The 24,542-nt window shown below is 36.6% G+C and overlaps 1 protein-coding gene across 2 annotated transcripts in view; it reads right to left on the reverse strand.

Annotated features, from left to right (window-relative positions):
- The window catches only part of kz (putative ATP-dependent RNA helicase kurz), a 304,771-nt gene that overhangs the window by 253,522 nt on the left and 26,707 nt on the right, over nucleotides 1-24,542 (reverse strand). For both annotated transcript variants that reach the window (XM_090413301.1, XM_090413300.1), the window contains exons 4-5: nucleotides 14,590-14,992; nucleotides 2,975-3,123 (exon numbers count right to left, since the gene is read on the reverse strand). In XM_090413301.1, the coding sequence (XP_090269427.1) occupies nucleotides 2,975-3,123; nucleotides 14,590-14,992 (552 nt within the window). The remainder of the gene's footprint in view (nucleotides 1-2,974; nucleotides 3,124-14,589; nucleotides 14,993-24,542) is intronic.

The following is a 24,542-nucleotide window of genomic DNA, read 5'->3' on the forward strand; positions in this document are numbered from 1 at the left end:
ATAGAAAAGATAATAAAAGACACTTAAATTAACATTGACACACTCCAAAGCTATACAATTACAAAGCCATAATATTCGACTGTAAATTACAGTTATTATGAGCTTGAACTACAGTCCGAGTTAATGTTCTATTGTTGTGCACCTGTGCGTGTGTGGAATCACGCGATCTCCAGTATCTAATAATAGAGTTGAAAGAGTCAGCCAGATTAGAGCTAAGATTATTATTCAAATGCAAAGGGTCTAAGGTGATTTCCCTTGACTCGACAATGCGGCGCTCTATTTCATCATTCAAGTTGAAGAGGCAGTCTAAGAGCACAAGCTGACTTATTTGAAAGTTCCTTTCAAATAAGTCAGCTTGTGCTCTTAGAGAATACAGAGACAAATGTTAGAAAGCTAAACACTGTGTAAAACTAGCTAAACAAAAGTCATGGGAGGACTTTGGAAAGAACATAGAAAATAAATATCAAGAAGGTGGTAAGATATTCTGGAGGTTGTTGAAGAAGCTTAGAAATGGAGGAAAGAGTGCTGTAAAAGGAGTTAGAGATGATAAAAGTTACATGAAAACAGGAGAAAAAGATATCCTTGAAGTATGGGGTAATTACTTCGAAAAATTGCTAAATGAAACAGGCAGTGATAGCACAGTGGTAAAAAAACACTCAAGAGGCATACAGTCAGGAATACATATCCATACTTGAAGTAGAAAAAGCCATTAAAGGCTTGAAATGTGGAAAGGCAGCAGGAGTAGATGATATTCGACCAGAAATGCTGAAATATGGTGCTATAAAAATCTCACAGTGGCTGCACTGCATAGTTCAGAAGGTGGGGACAGTGGGACGAATTCCCAATGATTAAAGTAGAGCTCTAATAGTACCCATATATAAAAAGGGAAATAAAACAATGTGAGAATTACAGAGGTATTTCCCTACTGAGTGTTCCTGGCAAGATCTATGCAAGTATACTTGAGAAACAGTTGAGAAGAATTGTGGAAGAAAAGCTTGGTGAAGAACAAGCTGGATTCAGGCCAAATATCAGGATCAGATCTTCACTTTACGACAAATAGTTGAGAAAGCATAGGAATATAACAAAGATCTGTATTTAAGTTTTGTCAATCTGAAAGAGGCATATGACAAGGTGCCAAGATTGAAGCTATTCAATATGCTACACAGTTATATGGTGTCAATGGGGCATTATATCAAGCAATACTTAGTCTGTATTTGAGTTGTAAGTCGGCAGTTAGAATTGAAGGAAGTACAGGAAGATGGTTTAATGTTAAATCTGGTGTGAGACAAGGATGTACATTATCCCCTCTGTTATTCGTTATCTATATGGATCACATTATGAAGGAAAGTGGTATGAAACATGATATCACAATTGGAGATGTTAATGTCAGCTCCTTGCTTTATGCGGACAATGTTATACTTCTAAATAAATCCACTACAAGTTTGCAAGAGTTCCTGACTAAGTTGAATAACTGTTGTAATAGATATGGTATGAAGGTCAGCATTAAAAAGACAAAGACAATGAAAATAGGTAGAATTATTGAAAGTGTTAACTGTGTTGTGAACGGGGAACCTGTGGAACAAGTAAAACATTTCAGCTACTTAGGCACAATTTTTAGTGAAGATGGTAAATTAAATATGGAAATAGACAACAAAATCAAAAGATGGTATGGTAGGAAGTCAATTGAATAAATTCATATGGAATAAGAGAGAAATTAGCCAGAACACTAAATTAGCTGCATATAAGACAGTGTTCAAACCAGTTTTAACTTATGGATCTGAGAGCTGGGTCAGAAGTAAAACACTTGACCAAAAACTAGTGACCGCAGATATGAGAGTCCTGAGAAAGATTAGAGGTGTGAACAGATGGCATCAATGGCAATATCATATTAAAAACGAGGATATTAAGAAAGAACTTGACATTGTCAGCATCCAGGAATGCATTAGCAGAGCTAATCTCAGGTGGTATGGTCACTTAAACAGAATGGGCGAGGAAAGATTAGCAAAACAAGTGTTCTCTGGCAGGTTGACAGGAAAACGACCCAGAGGAAGACCAAGATATAGGTGGATTGATACGGTACAAAGTGCCTTAGACAATAGAAATATAAGATCTGATAATGTTGGAGTCTTGACAAGTAACAGACTGATTTGGAGGAAAATTGTAGATAGGAAGTTAGTAATGATGTAAATTTTTGATGTAGTACTATCATATCCTGTACACCCCTTGAGGGTACATGTCAGGAATTTGATGATGATGATGATGATTTTTTAGAGATGCAAGAAATTTGTTCATCAGTGCCTTTAATGTATCTCATTCTGATGATTGCTATAGTCTATCTGGAAAGAACAGGAAAAAGTATTTGGAGTTGCTAATTAATGTTGTTTTTCCTGTGGGTATATAGCCACTGGAGTAACATTTTCTGATCTGTGTTTTTAACCATTGCAATTGGTAATTAAAGTTTGTTCTTTGTGTGAGTTAATAAATGGACAGCTATATAAAAAAGTTAATTTTTCCCATTAACATTCTCCATATTCAATGTAGAGCTTAAAAAAATCAGTCATACTCTAAAAAAATACAATTTAATAAAAAAAATTAAGTCTAAAGTCCAGATTCAGCCATGGATCCCTGACCTGTAATTTAGCATATTTGAAACAACAGATATTCATCAAGAAAAGTATCGAGATTATATCCATTACCTACGTAGCAAATCTAGCAAGCACTGGATACCACTCATAAGCAGCAACAACAAAAATAGCCCCCAAACTCCAAAGAGGGGAAAACAGTGCAAATACATTACACTTTTAGAGCTGGAAGACTCTGTTGAAGAAAAGCACAAATCTAGTCCAACAACCAAACTTAGCAAAAATTTACGAGCCAAGGATACATTAGGACTCCTCAGTCTGAGTTCTCTCCCACTTCCATTTTGTAGTTACTTTGTATTACTTTTGTAAGGATAGTGTATATTCCAACTCACCTAACGTATCCTGCTTCATACAAAAATTGAGGAACTTGAGTAGTTTTGCCAGACCCTGTTTCTCCACACAATACAACTACAGAATTTTCATTAACTGCTTCCATTATGCTATACTCTTCAGAAATAATAGGAAGGGCTTCACGTGCTTTCTAAAAAGGAAATAAAAATTACATTTATAAATTTTATCATGACAGATAACTAATTATAAATATATATATATATCAGAAATTTCATAATGCTGCAGTGATGATCAAGATAAATCTCAGGATATTGATGAAATATCATTATTGCATAAGATATATTCTGAGTAATTTACTTAACGAAACTTCAATTATATATATATATATATATATATATATATAAAAGGTCAACTTTTATGAACACACATGGATACTTTAAAACTAATCATTCTTAGAAAAATGAATTGCATCACGGACAGAAATTGGAACAGCATGTTGGGTATAGCTTTGTTAATCCCCTTTTCTCTAATCAGAGAAGAAAACAGAGGCCATGGTAAAAAAAAAAATTATCTCTGGGGGGAAATGGATTAAAAAGAACAGCTGTGACCAATTTCAGTGACTAGATTCATTTCTTAAAGAAAATGAGCAAACTATTGCAGACTTTGAAGACATCGAACAACAAATAATTGTTCACTTAAGCACTCTTATAAGGTAGTATTTTCTCCCCCTGATGAAACGCAAGAATGGATTCAAGACCCTTTCACATTTGATTCGGAAAAATGTAAGCTTCCATTGTACAATAAAGAAGAATTGATTGAGATATCTTGTGACAATAGTTTAAAAAGCATTCCTTCCAAAAAGCCATTGATTACTTTTTAGACTGAAATGGAGAAGGAATATCCAACTTTGCCAAAATTAAAGTTCAAATATTTGTTACCTTTCACAAAACTTGTTTATGTGAAACTGGACATTTCAACTTTAACACGTTCGCTGCCATGCTAGTTCGGCATAGTCTGTTCCCGTACGCCAAGCAATTTCACTTCTTCGAGGTCAGTACGGTAATCTCGTTGCTGGCGGTAAGCATCATAGGAGTATACTCGTAGTTGGCTTGTGCAGAGCATATACCATCTATGGGAATACACAGTTTTGATGCTAGCTCTACAAGCCAAGCATTTTCACTTCTTCAAGGTCAGTACAGTAATCTTGTTGCCGGCGGTAAGCGTCATACGAGTATACTCGTAGCTGGCTTGTGTAGCTGGTTTACCAACTAGGAGTATACTCATAGTTGGCAGCAAACGTGTTAACAGCTTTAAGAAATAAATATAGGAACAGGCTGGATGTTGATGATGACTTGCAACTCTATCTTAGCAAGATAACCCCAACCACTGATGAACTGTGCAAGCATAAACAAGCACAACCATCTCACTGATTACCCAGTAAAACGTTTATAATTTTACAAGATGTGTTAAATTGTTTATGTCACTCTTTGTGTTTATCGATATATATAATATTATCATAATCCTGACATATACTCTCAAGGGGTGTACAGGATACGATAGTACTACATGAAAAATTTACATCATTACTAATTTCCTATATACAATTTTCCTCCAAATCAGTCTGTTACTTGTCAAGATTCCACCATTATCAGACCTTATATTTCTATCTTCTAAGGCACTTTTTACTGTATCAATCCACCTATATCTTGGTCTTCCTCTGGGTCTTTTTCCTACCAACCTGGCAGAGAACACTTGTTTTGCTAATCTTTGCTCTCCCATTCTGTTTAAGTGACTACCACCTGAGATTAGCTCTGCTAACACATTCCTGGATGCTGACAATGCCAAGTTCTCTCCTAATATCATTTTTAATTTGATATTGCCACTGATGCCATCTGTTCATGCCCCTAATTTTTCTCAGGACTCTCATATCTGCAGTTTCTAGTCTTTTGTCAAGTGTTTTACTTCTGACCCAGCTCTTAGATCCATAAGTTAAAATTGGTTTGAACACTGTCTTGTATACAGCTAATTTAGTGTTATGACTAATTTCTCTCTTATTCCATATAAATTCTGATGTCTATTGTCAATTTGCATATTGTTGATTCTGTTCACTATTTCCATATTTAATTTACCATCTTCATTAAAAATCATGCCTAAGTAGCTGAAATGTTATACTTGTTCTATAGGTTCTCCATTCACAATGCAGTTGATATTTTCAATTCTTCTACTTTTTTCGTTGCCTTTGTCTTGTTAATGCTGACCTTCATACCATATCTATTACAACAGTTATTCAATTTAGTCAAGGATTCTTGCAGACTTGTAACAGATTTATTTAGAAGTATAACATCGCCTGCATAAAGCAAAGGGCTCAGATTAACATCTCCAATTTTGATATCAGGTTTAATACCACTTTCCTTCATGATGTGATCCATATAGATAATGAATAACAGAGAGGATAATGTACATCCTTGTCTAACACCAGATTTAACATTAATTATGAATACAAAATTAAATATGTGTGTGTGTGTGTGTCAATCTTAGCAGAACCACCCCAAATGGTGAATAATATTCCATGAAATGAGTAATTCTAAGCATCGATAATCCCCCCCCCCCTCCTCTCTCACACACACTCTTCTCAATCTATTAAAAAGTGTAGAAGCTATTCAACACTCCCTTCAAAATTCTTTAAACTCAAAGGAGAAATTTTTCTTCGTCTTCATTAATTCTTTTATCATTGTCATTTGGAACAATCTTCCTTCTTACATATTTCCTAAAGAGAGTACAATCTATATGTTAACAAGTTTCTTCTTTCTCCTCAGTTTTTTGCATATCCATAGCAGTCCTTATCACCATACGTTGAACATGCTCTCGTGAATGAGATTAACATTAAAAGTGCACTAAAAATAGAAATAGTTACAGCATAATTAATTATTTTGGACAAATCAATATTCCTCATACTGAGATTTATTCTTAAAACTTTCTGAAACCCATGAAATGGGTTTCAGAATGAAATCTATGGAAAATGAACATTATAAAAATAATGATTGAAAGATTGCAAAAAAAAAAATAATAATAATAAATAAATAAATAAATAATAAAAATAAATAAATAATAATAAAATAAATAAGGGGTGCTTAAGGGTCAAAGCTATATAACTGAGAGGAGACCTCCACATTGCCTTTAAAGGAATGCAGAGAACCAACCAGGGATCCAGACCTAATGTCCAATCCTTATTGTTATTGGCTTAAACCAAAACATAAATTGATTTTACAACATGATAAAATTTCATGCCTGCTAGGGCGCTGCCCAGTTAAACAAGTCCCCGTTGTTTTCGCCAGGGAACCAGGGCAAACAGCGAAAATTCAGCTACTGGAACAAATCCTAAAACCCACCCCAACTCAGAATCACCAGAGTTCAAGATCAGTGGTGGTGCACCCTGTTAGATATCCACCTAGATACTAAACAAATGAGGTTAGGCTGGCAATTGGGGAGTTAGCCGACCAAATTGTATTCTCACTGGCTTAAACCAAAACATAAAATGATGGTACATGACAAAATTTCATGCCGGCTGGGGAGTTGTCCGGTTAAACAAGTCCCCGTTGTTTTCTCCAAGAAACCAGGGCAAACAGCGAAAAGTCAACTACTGAAACAAATCCTAAAACCCACCCCAACTCAGAATAGGGGTGACTGAAACAAAAAAGACAAAAACTGGTGAGATCTTTCTGAGCAATAAATACAAAAAATTTAATATTCAGGCAATGACAATGAGGGAAAAGAAGGTGTAGTTATAGTATTGAACACAACATATGAGGCTAATCTTTTTGAATGGCAAGCAATATCAAGTATGATGAATGTGGGCAAATGATATCTGATGTGTGAGCAAATATCAGAATGGGGAATTGGATGAGACTTATTTGTGCCTATGGTATCACAGAAGATTCTGCTAAGGTAGAAATCGAGGAATGTTTTGAGGTTTTAGAGAAAGAAACTAACACAATGAAAAAGAAAAAGTTGGTTGGTACTTGTTGGGGATCTAAATAGCAGAGTAGGAAATGATTGTCAAACATACAAAAATACTTGGGGAAAATTTGGAGAAAAGAGCAAAGCTAATAATAATGGCTAACACCTATTGGATTTCTGCTCAAGACATGGACTGGTTATTACTAACATAATGTTCCAACATAAAAATGTACAGAAATTCACATAGAGAGAAGAGGCAAAGAACAAGAAAAGTCTCATTGACTATGTTTTTGTTGATGATGATGTCTTCTCCCTAGTGCAGGACACCAGTGTACAGAGGATTTGAAATTGGAAGTGATCACCATTTAATCCTGAACAGGATAAAATTGAATTGCATATTGAAAAGAAGAACATGTAAGAAAGTTTTAAAGTGAATTAAAGTAGAGCAGCTCTGAGATGCAGGCTGTAGACAAACATTATTCAAGAAAAAATGAAAGAGTTTGAGAACAGGAACCAAACCTTGGAGCTTCAGCGGCAAGCCCTGAAGAAACACTGATTGATTCAGACAGAGAGGCATGTGTGGTGAGGTTTTATGTAAAGATAGAAAAATCAGAACTCCATGGTGGACACAGGAAGTTAAAAAGGCAGTGAAACAAAGGAAGAAAACATATCAAAAGTTATTGGCAAATAAGTCGGCTTGTGTTCTTAGAGAATACAGAGACAAATTTAAGAAAACAAAACACTGTGTAAAACAAGCTAAACAAAAATCATGAGAAGACTTTGGTATGAACATAGAAAATAAATATCAAGAAAGTGGCAAGATATTCTGGAGGTTGTTGAAGAAGCTTAGAAATGGAGGAAAGAGTGCTGTAAAAGGAGTCAGAGATGATAAAGGTTACATGAAAACAGGAGAAAAAGATATCCTTGAAGTATGGAGTAATTACTTTGAAAAACTGCTAAATGAAACAAGCAGCAATGACAGCACAGTGGTATAAAACACTGACATATACTTCCATACTTAAGCATTTCCAGTCAAAATGCTCAAGTATAGAAGTATAGAAGTCTTACACTGACTGCACTGCATAGTTCAGAAGGCAAGAGGGACGAATTCCAGATGACTGGAGTAGAGCTCTCATAGTACCCATATATAAAAAGGGAAATAAAACTGAATGTGAGAATTACAGAGGTATTTCCCTACTGAGTGTTCCTGGCAAGATCTATGCAAGCATATCTGAGAAATGGTTGAGAAGGATTGTGGAAGGGAAGCTTGTTGAAGAACAAGCTGGATTCAGGTCTAATAGAGGCTGTCAGAATCAGATTTTCACTTCACGACAAGTAGTTGAGAAATTATGGAATATAACAAAGATCTATATTTAAGTTTTGTAGATCTGGAAAAGGCATATGACAAGATGCCAAGACAAAAGCTATTCAAAACGCTACAGTTATATGATGTTAATTGTGCATTATATCAAGCGATACTTTGTCTTTATTTGAGTTGTAAGTCAGCAGTTAAAATTGAAGGAAGTACAGGAAGATGGTTTAATGTTAAATCTGGTGTGAGACAAGGATGTACATTATACCCTCTGTTATTCATTATCTATATGGATTACATTGTGAAGGAAAGTGGTATTAAACATGATATCAGAATTGGAGATGTTAATGTCAGCTCCTTGCTTTATGCGGACGATGTTATACTTCTAAATAAATCCGCCACAAGAGTGCAAGATTCCCTGACTAAATTGAATAACTGTTGTAAGAGACATGGTATGAAAATCAGCAATAACAAGACGAAGATAATGAAAATATCAACTGCATCATGAATGGAGAACCTATAGAACAAATGAAACATTTCAACTACTTACGCATGATTTTTAGTGAAGATGGTAAATTAAATATGGAAATAGACAACAGAATCAACAAAGCTGGTAGGAAGTCAACTGAATAAATTTATATGGAATAAGAGAGAAATTAGCCAAAACACTAAATTAGCTGTATACAAAACAGTGCTCAAACCAATTTTAACTTATGTATCTGAGAGCTGGGTCAGAAGTAAAACACTTGACCAAAGACTAGAGACTGCAGATATGAGAGTCCTGAAAAAGATTAGGGGCACGAACAGATGGCATCAATGGCAATATCATATTAAAAACGAGAATATTAGGAAAGAACTTGACATTGTCAGCATCCAGGAATGCGTTAGCAGAGCCTGGTCACTTAAACAGAATGGAAGAGGAAAGATTAGCAAAACAAGTGTTCTCTGCCAGGTTGGAAGGAAAAGACCCAGAGGAAGACCAAGATATAGGTGGATTAATACAGTAAAAAGTGCCTTAGAAGATAAAAATATAAGAGCTGATAATGTTGGAGTCTTGACAGGTAACAGACTGATTTGGAGGAAAATTGTAGATAGGATTTTAGTAATGATGTAAATTTTTCATGTAGTACTATCATATCCTGTATACCCCCTTGAGGGTATATATCAGGAATTTGATGATGATGATAAAATAAATAAATAATAATAAAATAAAATAATTAAATTATACATGTTTTGGTCAAATATCTGTTGGATTTCTGCTCAGGACATGGACTGGTTATTACTAACACCATGTTCCAAGATAAAAATGTGCACAAATTCACATGGAGAGAAGAGGCTAGGAATAAGAAAAGTCTCATTGACTATGTTATTGTTGATAGTGATGTTTTCTCCCTGGTGCAGGACACCAGAGTGTACAGAGGATTTGAAATTGGAAGTGATCACTATTTAGTCTTGAGCAGGATAAAATTGAATTTCATATTGAAAAGAATAACATGTAAGAAAGTTTTAAAGCGAATAAAAGTTGAGCAGCTCTCAGATGTAAACTGTAGACTAAAATACAGAAATATTATTGAAAAGAAAATGAAAGAGTTTGAGAACAGGAATCAAACCTTGGAGATTCAGTGGCAAACTCTGAAGGAAACATTGCTTGATTCTGCCAGAGAGGCATGTGGTGAGGTTGTGTGCAAAGATAAAAAAATCAGAACTCCTTGGTGGACACAGGAAGTTAAAGAGGCAGTGAAGGAAAAGAAGAAAGCATATCAAAAGTTCCTGGCAAATAAGTCAGCTTTTACTCTTACAGAATACAGAGACAAATGTAAGAAAGCTAAACAGTGTGCAAAACTAGCTAAACAAAAGTCATGGGAGGACTTTGGCAAGAATATAGAAAATAAATATCAAGAAGGTGGCAAAATATTCTGGAGGTTGTTGAAGAAGCTTAGGAATGGAGGAAAGAGTGCTGTAAAAGGAATTAGAGATGATAAAGGTGAAATGAAAACAGGAGAAAAAGATATCCTTGAAGTATGGAGTAATTACTTTGAAAAACTGCTAAATGAAACAAGCAGTGATGACAGCACAGTGATAAAAAACACTGACCAGGCATGCAGTCAAGAATACATATCCATACTTGAAGTAGAAAAAGCCATCAAAGGCTTGAAATGTGGAAAGGCAGCAGGAGTAGATGATATTCGACCAGAAATGCTGAAGTATGGTGGTATAAGAGTCTTACAGTGGCTGCACTGTATAGTTCAGAAGGCCTGGACAGAGGGACGAATTCCCGATGATTGGAGTAGAGCTCTCATAGTACCCATATATAAAAAGGGAAATAAAACTGAATGTGAGAATTACAGAGGTATTTCCCTACTGAGTGTTCCTGGCAAGATCTATGCAAGTATACTTGAGAAACGGTTGAGAAGAATTGTGGAAGAAAAGCTTGGTGAAGAACAAGCTGGATTCAGGCCAAATAGAGGCTGTCAGGATCAGATCTTCACTTTACGACAAATAGTCGAGAAAGCATGGGAATATAACAAAGATCTGTATTTAAGTTTTGTCGATTTGGAAAAGGCATATGATAAGGTGCCAAGAGAGAAGCTATTCAATACGCTGCAGTTATATGGTGTCAATGGGGCATTATACCAAGCAATACTTAGTCTTTATTTGAGTTGTGAGTCAGCAGTTAGAATTGAAGGAAGTACAGGAAGATGGTTTAATGTTAAATCTGGTGTGAGACAAGGATGTACATTATCCCCTCTGTTATTCATTATCTATATGGATCACATTATGAAGGAATGTGGTATTAAACCTGATATCAAAATTGGAGATGTTAATGTCAGCTCTTTGCTTTATGCGGATGATGTTATACTTCTAAATAAATCCGCTACAAGTCTGCAAGATTCTCTGACTAAATTGAATAGCTGTTGTAATAGATATGGTATGAAGGTCAGCAATAAAAAGACAAAGACAATGAAAATAGGCAGAATCATTGAAAATGTCAACTGTGTTGTGAATGGAGAACCTGTGGAACAAGTAAAACATTTCAGCTACTTAGGCACAATTTTTACTGAAGATGGTAAACTAAATATAGAAATAGACAACAGAATCAGCAAAGCTGGTATTGTGGGAAGTCAATTGAATAAATTCATATGGAATAAGAAAGAAATTAGTCGGAACACTAAATTAGCTGTATACAAGACTGTGTTCAAACCAATTTTAACTTATGGGTCTGAGAGCTGGGTCAGAAGTAAAACACTTGACCAAAGACTAGAGACCGCAGATATGAGAGTCCTGAGAAAGATTAGAGGCGTGAACAGATGGCATCAATGGCAATATCATATTAAAAATGAGGATATTAGGAAAGAACTTGACATTGTCAGCATCCAGGAATGCGTTAGCAGAGCTAATCTCAGATGGTATGGTCACTTAAATAGAATGGGAGAGGAAAGATTAGCAAAACAAGTGTTCTCTGCCAGGTTGGCAGGAAAACGACCCAGAGGAAGACCAAGATATAGGTGGATTGATACGGTACAAAGTGCCTTAGACGATAGAAATATAAGATCTGATAATGTTGGAGTCTTGACAAGTAACAGACTGATTTGGAGGAAAATTGTAGATAGGAAGTTAGTAATGATGTAATTTTTTCATGTAGTACTGTCATATCCTGTACACCCCTTGAGGGTACATGGCAGGAATTTGATGATGATGATGATGTTTTGGTCATAAAGTATTACAAAATGAAGATTTATTGTTACATAGACCATATATTTACAATACTTAAGCTCTTACAAATTGCCTACCAGTTTCGCTAGTAACTGACCAGCTTTCTCAAGGCTTGCATAGTACAAAAAAGAGGTAAATGCTAAAAAGGTTTCAAAATACAAAGAACCGTTAGTACCTGTTAGGTAGCTAGGGTGACAGGTTCACGTGACATAACTACTCAGCATCATGAACACGCGTTACATGCAAACGTGTAATATGGTTATTTGCGTACTGTAGCTCTGTTGAACTGAGGGAGTTAATTAGATTTTTCCAGGTATCGTTCAGAATGGCCCCTTGATTTCTGTTTAGGTTACTTCCCGTACGTAGTACAACTGCCGCTTCTTTAAATACTCGATGCCTGTAATCCTCGTCTACGTAGGGCATGGAGCTGTTATTCCAGTCTATAGTGTGGTTCGAAGTTGAAAAGTGATGTGCCAATCCTGAGATGATCATTCTGTTGTGATTAACATCGCCTATATGTTCTTTCTGTCTTATTTCCAGGCTTCTCGAAGTCTGTCCGATGTAGGAAAGACCGCACGTGCATGGGATATTATACACACCTGGATATTTATAAAATGGCACACTGTCTTTAGGGGATCTTAGGACCTGTCTTATGCTATTTGTTGGTTTAAATACAACCCTGATGTTATGTGTCTTTAACAATCTTGCAATTTTTGTTGAAGTTGAACCTATAAAGGGGATGACTGCTGTTGAGATATGCTGGGTGACTGTTCTTTCTTGTTGGTTATCTTTGTATAGAAATTTGTTGATGATGTGTCTAGGATAACCATTTTGTGATAGAGTTGTAGCTATTTGAGACAGTTCTGTTTGAACTTCTTCCTCGTCAGAGGTAAATTTTCTAGCTCGATTTCTTAGCATGTGGATGATGCTATGTTTCTGTGACCTATGATGGTTAGAAGAGTAATGTAGATATCTTCCAGTGTCCGTTGGTTTTTTGTAAATCGACAGTTTGATGCTGTTTCCTTGTCTTTTTACTAGTAAGTCCAAGAAGTGTAAACGTTCGTTATTTTCTACTTCTAGAGTAAATTTTATTTTATTGTGGAGTGCATTGATTCTGTTAACAAACAGATGTAGGTTTTTTCTAAGTTGTCTTTCCATATGATGAAGATGTCATCCACATATCTCCACCATATAGAAGGTTTAGGAGTAATGCTGGTGAATATTTCATCTTCAAATTTCTCCATGAAGAGGTCTGCACATGGTGGCGACAGAGGGCTGCCCATGGCTAGGCCTTCTAACTGTTTGTATATCTTGTTGTTAACTTTGAAAAAATTTGATTGTAGGCAATGCTCGAACATCTTTGTGATATTTGCAGGAAAGATATCTTTGATAATGTTCATTACTTCTTCTACTGGTACATTCGTGAACAAGGACACTACATCTGGGCTGGCCATTATGTCTGTTTGTGTAATTTTTATGTTTTTAAGTTTGTCCACAAAGTGTTGAGAGTTTTTTTAAGTAGGACTCTGTTTGTCTAATTTTTCCTTTAAGTAAATTCGCTAGGTGCTTAGCCAATAGGTACGTTGGGGATGACCTGCCATCCACAATCGGACGAAGTGGCACTTCTTCTTTATGCACTTTAGGCGCCCCGTACAGTCTAGGAGTGATGGGATGTGAGGATTTAAGTTTTCGTTTTAATTCTTCAGGCCAAGTATTCATGTTACGGATCAGGAAGTTCGTCTCATTGTGGTTCTTCATTGTGGGATCTCTGGTGAGGATTTTGTACGTGGAACTGTCAGATAGTAAGTCGTTTAACTTCTTCATGTAGTCTTGTGAGTTAAGGATGATGGTGGCATTCCCCTTGTCTGCTTTCATAATTATTATTTCTTTGTTCTTCCTTAAGTCCCCAATAGCTTTCCTATCATATGGAGTGGTATTCAGTTGTGTTTGTTTTGCTGTTGCTAGTATGATAGTGCTTTTGAATACACCTTGTGGTAGTGGGTAGAGACTTTTTTCAATTCCACACATAAAGTCCATTTTTGGGATGTAATTAGGAGTGATAGAAAAGTTAAAACCTTTTTTAGAATCTCCGATTCATGTTTCGAAAGGCAGTGATTCGACAGGTTGAAGATCACTTTGTTAACTGGGAGGCCATTGTGTGTCTGGTATTTTTTCTTGTACAGTTCATTAAATTTACTGATTTGTTTGGCTTTATTGAACTGGAAAGTTTCTCGTAGCTCTGTTCTAACAAGGGGCCATTCTGAACGATACCTGGAAAAATCTAATTAACTCCCTCAGTTCAACAGAGCTACAGTACGCAAATAACCATATTACGCGTTTGCATGTAATGCGTGTTCATGATGCTGAGTAGTTATGTCACGCGAACGTGTCACCCTAGCTACCTAACAGGTACTAACGGTTCTTTGTATTTTGAAACCTTTTTTGCATTTACCTCTTTTTTGTACTATGCAAGCCTTGAGAAAGCTGGTCAGTTACTAGCGAAACCGGTAGGCAATTTGTAAGAGCTTAAGTACGTTGTAAATATATGGTCTATGTAACAATAAATCTTCATTTTTTAAAATAAAATAATGTATATAAAATAAATAAAAAGGAACAAAGTATAAATTTTAGAGAAATTTCAAAATAAATAAATAAATAAATAATTGAAATTACTTGAATTTCTGGTGAACGATGAACTGGAATATGCACTAAGTGATGTGTTGTCTGAGCCTCCTGATTTAAATCTTTAACAGTCTGAAACATAGTATTTTTCAAGATTTTTTCTTGTGAAGAATTCTGTTCACTACTTTTAATCCCTATTTCATTTTCAGGTAAACTGCTAAGTGGTCCAATTCTGTTTTCCTGCTGATCATTATTACCTATAAAATAATTATTATTTTGTTCTTCATCCAATTCTTCCTTTTCAAATGATTCAGACATGATTTCTTCTTCAGGTTCATTTATTACCTGCTTTGCTTTCTTTGTTGGAGATTTCCTAATCTTGGAACTTTTAACACTACTGGTTGTCACTTCAGATGACACAAGAGAATTATTAATCTTAATATCTGAAGAAAACCTAAAGAAGTGAAGTTAGATATTAACATGCAAGATAAAGGTAGGTTTATGTAAGATATCACAAATTAATATAATCTGGAATTCTTCCATACAAAGCGCAAAAATTATTAATTTTTAAAATAGAAATTAAGGATCAAATAACATAAAACTAGTAAGTTTTTTTTAAATTTAAATTATCATTAACATTATAATACTGTTTATTAATTATATATTATTATATTCATCATCTGCTTTCTATGATAATTCTTGACCTTTTCAATCCCACAACCCCCATTTTTCTAAATAAAAAACTCATGTCGCTGTTCAAGCCTTTTTCTACCAATGATTGTATTTCAATTTTAAATTATGACTTAAAACAAATAAGCAATGGTAGGTGAAAAAAAAAAAGAAAAAAAAAATCTCTCTTAAATTTTTTTTTAATCTGTCACAAGCCATGTGATACAATAGCAAACAAATTAATCCGAACACTCACATTTTAAAGAAAAATTTCAATTTTACAAGAAAATAGTACAAAAATTAAACTCTAAACTTTACCTAATAATTTATATGTGCTTCTCTAATAAGTTCCTAATAAGTTTATTCATTCACTTAGGCATGGACTCTACCAACGTACAAGACATTTTTCTTATTTCTGCATCTTCAAACCATATTTTTATAATGGATTGTATTAAGTTATCCTTCTAGGTCTCAAGGGCTCACTTTAGTGAGTACGGGCATGGCAAACCCGAGGTACCTGATGCTTGACCATGCCTTACTTCATGTAATATATATCTGTTATATTATTCTGTAGACTGGTCCCTCCTCTTCTTTCTTTGCTTCTTTCTCCTCTCCTTGCTCCTTCCCCCTGATGCTATTAGAGTATTCGAGGGCTAGGGGTGAGTCTTTCCTATCTTGCTAAGTCATTTCGTCTTATGCAGCCACCGAAGGAGGCAAGCTAGCCTCAATAGGTGCCGGTCCCAAGCCCGGATAAATGTGAGGGTTGATGTCAGGAAGGGCATCCGGTCGTAAAACTTCAGTGCCAACTCAAACTATGATTATGAGTCGAAGAGAAAATGATATAGGGCTAGGGCGTACCCCTTAAGCGACGCGCAGCCACATCGCCCTACAGCTGTGAGAAGTGGACGAGGGCTACCGCATCAAGGGCGGGTGCGGTTAAAGAAGCGAGCCCTGCAGGTGGAGAGGATGTTGCGAGTGGGAACACTGAATGTTGGAAGCATGACTGGAAGGGGAAGAGAGGTGGGAGACATGATGAGGAAGAGGAAGTTGGACATTTTATGTGTGCAGGAGACAAGGTGGAAAGGGGGAAAGGCAAAGGAACTGGGAAATGGATATAAATTGTTCTACTCTGGAGCGAATAACGAGGGAAGAAATGGTGTAGGAATTGTGGTGTGTGGCAGAATGAAGGGTGAAGTACTGGACGTGGGTAGAAGGAACAACAGGATCATGCGAATGAAATTGGGTCTTGGAGAAGAGCGGGTGGTCGTATTATGTGTATATGCCCCGCAAGTTGGTTGTACAGCAGAGGAAAAAGATGAGTTCTGGAACGTGTTAGATGAAGAAATGAGGGAATTGGAAGAAAATGAGATGGTGATTGTCGGAGGAGACTTGAACGGGCACATAGGAAGACAGAATAGAGACTGTGAAAGGGTGCATGGTGGCCACGGAGTGGGAATGATGAACCAGGAAGGAGAGAGGGTTGTGGACTTTGCAGTAGCGTTTGATCTGGCAATAGTGAATTCGTTTTTCTTCAAGAGGGAAGAACATTTGATAACATTTAGAAGTGGTAACAACAGCTCACAAATTGACTACATTTTGACTAGAAGAAAACATCTTAAGGTTGTGACAAATTGTAAGGTAATTCCAACAGATCAAGTAGCACAACAACACCGACTGCTGTGCGCAGACTTTAAATTAAGATCGAAGATAAGAACTTCTGGTTGCCATGGGATGAAGACAATTAAGTGGTTTCGCTTAAAAGAAGAGAGTGTGAGGAATCCTTTTAGGGAGAGAGTGTTAGAGAGGATTTTGGATGGACTGGAAAGTGTACAAGATTGGTGGAAACATAATTCAAAAGTAATCCTGAGCTGTGCAATCGAGGTGCTTGGTGAGACATCTGGAAAGATTAGAGAGCAGAAGGAGGGTTGGTGGTGGAATAATGATGTACAAGTGGCAGTGACAGCTAAGAGGAAGGCAAAGCAGAAGTGGGATGAGTCAAGAGTGGAAGAGGACAGAGGTGTACAAAGAGAGAAAGCAAGAAGCCAAGAGAGTTGTGGCACAGGCGAAGGCCATGGCATATCAAGATCTGTATGATCAATTAGAAACAAAGGAAGGACAGAGAAAAATTTACCAACTAGCGAAATGTAGAAATAAAGCAGCTAAGGACATCTTACATGTGAGGCAGATCAAAGATGCTGAAGGAAGAGTATTATGGAAGGATGTGGACATAAGAAACAGATGAAAAATATACTTTGAGGGACTTCTGAATGAGGAAAATGCAAGGACTCACAGAGGAGATGGGCAGCCTTCTGAGGGGATGGTGCAGAACATCAGTAGAATGGAAGTGACGGAGGCCATGAAGAGGATGAGGAATGGAAAAGCGGTGGGTCCCAACAGAATTCCAGTGGAGGCATGGAAGGCACTGGGGGAAGAGGGAATTGACCTGCTGTGGGACCTGTTCATGAAAGTTTGCCAACAGGAAAATATACCCGAGGAATGGAGGGAGAGTACTCTTGTTCCCATCTACAAGGGTAAAGGGGATGCACAAGACTGTAAAAATTACAGAGGAATAAAGTTGATGTCCCACACAATGAAGATCCTAGAAAGGGTTCTTGATGGTAGATTGAGGGAGGAGGTGGAGATTGCAAAGCAACAATTTGGCTTCATGCCTGGTAGATCAACAACAGATGCTATCTTTGGGTTACGACAGATGATGGAAAAATATCGAGAGAAACAAAGGGAGCTACATCTGGTATTTATTGATCTGGAGAAAGCATACGATAGAGTGCCAAGGCAAGAAGTCTGGAGGTGTCTGAGGGAGAAGAAGGTGCCGGAGAAATATGTCAGGTTGGTGAAGGAAATGTACAGAAATGTGAAGACAAGTGTTCGGACCTGTTTGGGACAGACAGAAAGTTTTCAAGTAACAGTTGGCTTGCATCAAGGGTCAGCATTAAGTCCGTTTCTGTTTAATATTGTGATGGAGGTGGTAACAGAGGAGGTGAGAGAAGATGCACCTTGGACAATGCTGTATGCAGATGACATCTTGCTGTGTGTAGATTCAAGAGAAGAAGCGGAAACTAAACTGGAAAGATGGAGAAAAGTACTGGAAGAGAGAGGTATGAGACTGAGCAGAAGTAAGACAGAGTATATGTGTTGCGCAGTGGGCGGTGGCCAGGAGACAGACCTGGAGCTGGAAGGAAATGTCATCAGGAAGGTGAGAGACTTTAGATACTTAGGTTCGACAGTGGAAGAAGATGGAGGAGCTGAGAAGGAAGTGGGATGCAGGATACAAGCAGGTTGGAGGAACTGGAGGGAGATGGCTGGAGTGTTATGTGATAAGAGGGTGCCGATCAATCTGAAAGGCAAAATTTATAGGACAGTAGTGAGGCCAGCTATGACATATGCTATAGAAACTGTGGCCCTGAGGAAAAATAACATTAGCAGGATGGAAGTAGCAGAGATGAGAATGCTTAGGTGGATGTGCGGTGTGACCAGAAAGGATCATCTGAGAAATGACTATGTCAGGGGAACAGTGAAAGTTACGAACTTAGGAGCAAAAATACAGGAGGCAAGGTTGAGATGGTTTGGTCATGTGATGAGGAGGGAGGACGAATATGTGGGAAGAAGGGTCATGCAGATGGATGTGCAAGGAAGGCAGAAGCGTGGGCGGCCAAAGAAGAGATGGAGGGAGCTGGTAGAAGAGGACTTGAAGATGAAGAACTTGGATGTGGTGACAGCCCAAGACAGGAAGGTGTGGAGGAGACTCATAATAAACAGTGACCCCACTTAAGTGGGAGAAGCTGCAGAAGAAGAAGAAGAAGATTAAGTTATCCTTCGTATCACAATTTAATTTTTTTCAATTAATGTCAGGAAAGAAGTTACCTGGCCACTGAAGCAATTGAATGTTGTGATTTTTGAGGACCACTTTCACTTTTTTTGAAGTGTGGCATGGAGCAAGATCCTGTTGAAGTTGAGTTCTTTGTCTTTTTGAATCTGGAGGACCACTCTTTTCTCAAATATTGTTATACATTTGTCACTTTTTCATCATACCATTAACAGGCACAAGTAATCCTTGGACTGTCATGTTTAGGAGCTTGTTGAAGGTGGGAGGGAGAAGTCTTCTCAGCTGCTGATTTGCAAACATGGGGTACTTACTCTCCTTGGACAAAGAACTGGCTCTTGCCTGAGAATATGACCTTCTTCAACTCCTGAACAGTCCAATCTTTGTACACTTTTGACCACTGGAGCCTTTTTTTCCTACACAGCCTTCATCAACAGTTTTGACATTTAGGAAGTCGTTCCTGCTTCCAATAATCATCGACAGACTATCATGTCAGAAACATTAATCCCAAACTAGTTGCCAAGTCTCTATTTAAGTCTACAGCAGACAATCTTGGATTTATTTTGCTTTTCCTTGTTTTTCCTAATTTGCTTTTCCTAGTAAACGATCTTGAGTCAGAGAAGTTTTACTTTTTTGCCACACATTTTCCTTTGGTCAGGAGAAAAGGTGCCTAAACCTCTTTAAAATCTTGTTTCCTTAAACCTCTTTAAAATCACATTAACAGTAACCAAACCAACATCATATTCATTGGCAATTTGTCTTCAAGTAATGGATGTGTGCTGAGAAAGAGTACATATTTTGAACATTTTCTTGGAGATTTATCCATTTTATAGATAAATGTGTTGCTACTGTAGTGGGAGGGAACAGGTTAGCAACATAATGCCATTTATTCACCAAATGCTGTTTACAATTAGTGATAGTCTTGAGCTAGCTATCTCTGGCTTCAAATGATACATAGGGCTAAAACAACCTTGCCTACTCCCTAAGGGGAGTAAAAGGCTTTAGCAGAGTGGATACAGAATGCAGAGTTTTTCCAAACTACTACCACTACCATCACACCATCATTTGAGAATCGTTACACTAGAAAATCTAGGTTACTGTAATATTAGATAAGGGAGGATAAAGAAAACGGATGTTTAATTTTTTTTTTTTTCTTAAGATCAAAAATACATCATCCACTTCAACAGTAGAACAAAAAAAAAGAAGGCTTGATTTCAAGAAAGCAACACTATATATATATAAATTGAAATTCACTTAACATGAAGATATGAGACTATTTTCCAGTCAAACATTTCATCAGAATGAAGGATATACACATATTTATATATATGCTCTGAGAAAATACTTCTTCTTCCCTCAACAGAAATTTATGTTGCATAAATAGGTCAAAAAAATAAAAGAATAGATGGCTACATTTGGATTCAAATGAAATTAAATCATCAGGTTAAGTGGTATAAAGTAAGCCATGCTCAGATGCAAAAAAAGTTTACAATGTCCCTTCTTTCCCATATTAGTGATAAAAAAAAAAGAAAGAAAAGAAGAAAAGGAAGAAAATTAGATCATTTCTGCTTAAAAATTAAACTGGAATTAAAAGGTTTGAAGAAAAACTGATATTCAATCACTTTGACTCAGTGATTATGCAGCGAGAATAATCTAGAAAAAAAAAAAGGTAATAATATTTATAAAAAGGCCCAAAGATTAAAAGATACAAGAAATAATCAAACTCAGATGTTTCAAAGAGAAAAAAAATTTGAACATTCTTTTGCCAGGAATGAAAATTACACCTAGTAGAATGGTCCTTGGTCAACAGTAATCATTGAGATAATGCTCACATGGGATGTATGTGGCTCCTTTTAGTACTAGCAACAGCTGGCTTGGTTATCTTAAGAATGATACTAGTTGTATCTAATGATGTGTATATATATCCAACACAATGCATTTATGATGACAGCTCACAGGAAAATGACATAATTAAAATGCAGTATTGTCTCATAACAATCTTCATTGTAGACATTGAACTTTAAATTAGCAGAAATTCAACATTCTCTTTAGCTCATACATTCATGAGAATTCATATAAATTCACCCTCAGCCACCAGGTACACATGCTGTTGTGTCAATGCAATGGTGGGTCAGCAGAAAGAGAGAGAGAGAGAGAGAGAAAATAATGTGGTTTCAGGAATAAGATCTGTGATCACTGTTCAGATCTAATTATGAAGAGAATTTAATATATAACCTATCCACCTATCTAAAATTTCTTCACAGTAACCAGAGCATGGAATAATACTGGAGATCGAGCCAGTAGAGGAAGGATGATTTATCCATCTCTCTCTCTCTCTCAAATATCCACTTCTCACATAAACTGTTTATGTGAGAAGTGGAAACATAAAATAAAACCTCAAAGGCCTTTGGTAACTTTTTTTTTTTTGAAATATCAATTCCATAAACGAGAGGTTGCACTAACCTACAATGCATCATTGCTGTATATGAGCAAGTAGTTAAGAAAAAAGATGCAACTTACTTTCACCTTAATATGTTGATATGTTTTTGAACAACTATAGATTGTAGTCATTCCAAAAATTTATAATTTATAATAGTCATTCCAAAGCTGCACAATGAAGGATGTTGACCAGCAGTTGTTTATGTGTTTACAGGCTTAAAGGAAAGTTGAGGAAGAATAGCATCCTTGGAAAAAAAAAAAAAAAAAATTCTGGGATTTATGTAGTGTTAGAAATTTTACAGATAAAAATAATGTCTTGAACAGAATAGGACATGTAAGTGTTTCTGAAAGCAAAGGAGGCTGTTGATGTGGCATGCTTATGCCAAGAAAGGCAAGATGTACAAAGTCAGCCCAAATGGAGAGATCTTGCATGGAGATCTTGGTATTATTAAAGATGAGGGGAGGTCAAGTATATGATCCTTCTTGCATGAAATAAGACAGGGCTGTGTTTTGGTAACATTGAAGTTGGAGTAGTCCTCAACCCACTAAAGTATGGCAAGGAGATTGTTTAAGGCTGGGTTGAATTGCATGTAATTATGTTTATTAGACCCACATATTTGCAAGAATATAATAATTTTATTACTGCTGCAGATATTTCAACCAGAAACAAACTGGTCATCATCAGTGCATCAGCATAAACACAAGGTGAAGCTAGAACAAAGAATGTTAATCCTATTTACAGAGTTGAGCCACATGCAAGGAATGTCACCTAGGGGGTGGTTACAATAAGATAAGATTACAGTTAAGGCCTGAATTTAATATTAAGTGATTTAAAAAATAATAATAATAATTTAATTTAGATAATAAATTGAATTACACAGCACTGTTAACTGAAATTTTAAAATTTCATTACTCAAATATGGGAGGGATGCCCTATTGCTTGCCATTTATGAGGATGAGACTCTCCCAAAACCTGACAATAGAGAGACAGTCATTCCAATTTAAATCTGGGAGAATGATGTGTTTGCTATCTGACCACATTCAGAAGAATCTCTGCCTACCTTTTTTAACCAAAATAAACAGCCTTCACCCATACATCAACTTCACTTTGGAAAAAGAAAAGAATGGAAAATTAGCCTCCCTGGACATCCTCCTTTCCCATAGGCCTTCTGGAATATTTGCTACTTTTGTTCCCCATACGCATACCTTCACAGGCCGCTACATACAAGATTTGGCACATCATACATCTCAAATCTTTGCTCAACAGAGCCCATATTAACTGCTCCAATTCCCAAGCTCTCCAACAAGATTAAGATTAAGCATCATACTACAAAATAGCTTCTTCAAGGAAGAAGCTATTCTGTATCCAAGATACGTTTCAGCACATCTTGGATTCTTACAAGCCCATCCCAAAGAACTCTGAACCTGTACAGCAAATCACTATCACATACATCTCTAAGATGATTGCTAAGATACAATTTAGATCCTAAAAAGATACAATTTAGATCCTACATTTTTCACTATCAACCAAATCTTTGCTTGTTACCATCTGTGAAAGATAAACAGCCCTCTCTCCCTCTCTGGTGTTTACCAGGTTCAGTGTGAGTGCCTCCACTCACACTGAATGGTTATTTAAAGAGTAGTGAAGCACTTCTACACTGTCCAAATTTAAACTGGAATGACTGCCTCTCTATTGCCAAGATTTGGGAGGTCTCATCCTGATAAATGGCAAGCAATGGTGTGTTCCCCCCCCCCAACATACACCATATTTATTTAATTCAATTTTTTTTTAATTTAATCGAATAATGTTATATAATTCAATTCGTTATTTAAATTAAATTTAATTCAAATTTTATTTCAAATCACTATTATTATTATTATTATTATGGCAAGAAAAATACACAGCAGCTATAGGGTGAATGTCCAGTCCAAGTAAGCCAATCCAGGGCCTCATCCGTCACATCATGGATGTCTTGGAGGTTACCATGAAATTGGTGTCTTGGGCAGTCATTCACAATATGAGTGATTGTCTGAGCTATGGGGGAAAAGTCACAATAAGGGTATCTGACAGTTTCCATTTGTGTAGTAGGTAGCCACATCTGCCCTGCAGATGTGGTTAGTTAGTTAGTTCCAATCTTGTTGACAGATGACCAAATCTTCCTAGGAAGAACAAAACCAGGCTGCAGAGCACAGGGATCTTCAACCAGGAAGCCGTTTGTTGGAAGATTGTTGGACCAGTGTTCTCTCCACATGTCAGATGTTGATAAGGCAGCGGAAGAGAATTTGTTCATGGAGACCAGAAAGGATTTCTTGAAAAAGGATTTCAAATCATTTAATTTTAAATTTGGGCCTTAATTATAATCTTATTTTGTTGTAACCACCTGCTAGGTGGCATTCTTGCATGTGGCTCAGCTCTGTAAACAGGATTAATAGTTTTTGTTCTAGCTTCATGTGATTACATTGACCAGTTAATTTCTGGTTGAAATATTTGCAGTAATAAACTTTATTACACCACAAGTGCCATTCAATAAAGTTGAAATACTTTGGACAAGTTTGAAAGGATGGAAGGAGAACTTCTCAAAACAGTAATAGAAGGTAAAGTTCCTGGAAAATGAGGAAAGGTAGACCCTCAAGTGAGATGGATGGATGGATAATATGTTTGGAGTGACTGATCTTCAAAGAGTTCAAGCCTCCAGAAAGCATACAACAGGACCACATGGCAAGGATTGGTGTGTGGCACGTCACCAAGCAAGAGTCCAATGTCCAACCATGATGTCCAATGAATAGATATATAGAATACCATTAAAATGTTTATGTAATTGTGGCTAGAGAAACTAAAGCTATAAGGCCAGTGTGCTATGTTAATTGTTTCAGTTAACAAAAGAAAGAATGTAGAAAATGTATAGGGTTCCAAGGTAATTTGGCAATGGTGGAAACTCTGAAAGAATCCACCATGATGTTATAAGTAGCCAAAGAGGCAATGGGCAATCCAATTGCAAAGTGTGCACAGCAAACCATGAGAAGGTTCTGTAAGTAGAACTCTGTATCAGACTTA

This window comes from Typopeltis vanoorti, chromosome 24 (genome assembly GCF_054136105.1).
Source record: "Typopeltis vanoorti isolate ZY-2024b chromosome 24, IOZ_Tvanoo_1.0, whole genome shotgun sequence".
In the NCBI taxonomy this organism is placed as follows: domain Eukaryota; kingdom Metazoa; phylum Arthropoda; class Arachnida; order Uropygi; family Thelyphonidae; genus Typopeltis; species Typopeltis vanoorti.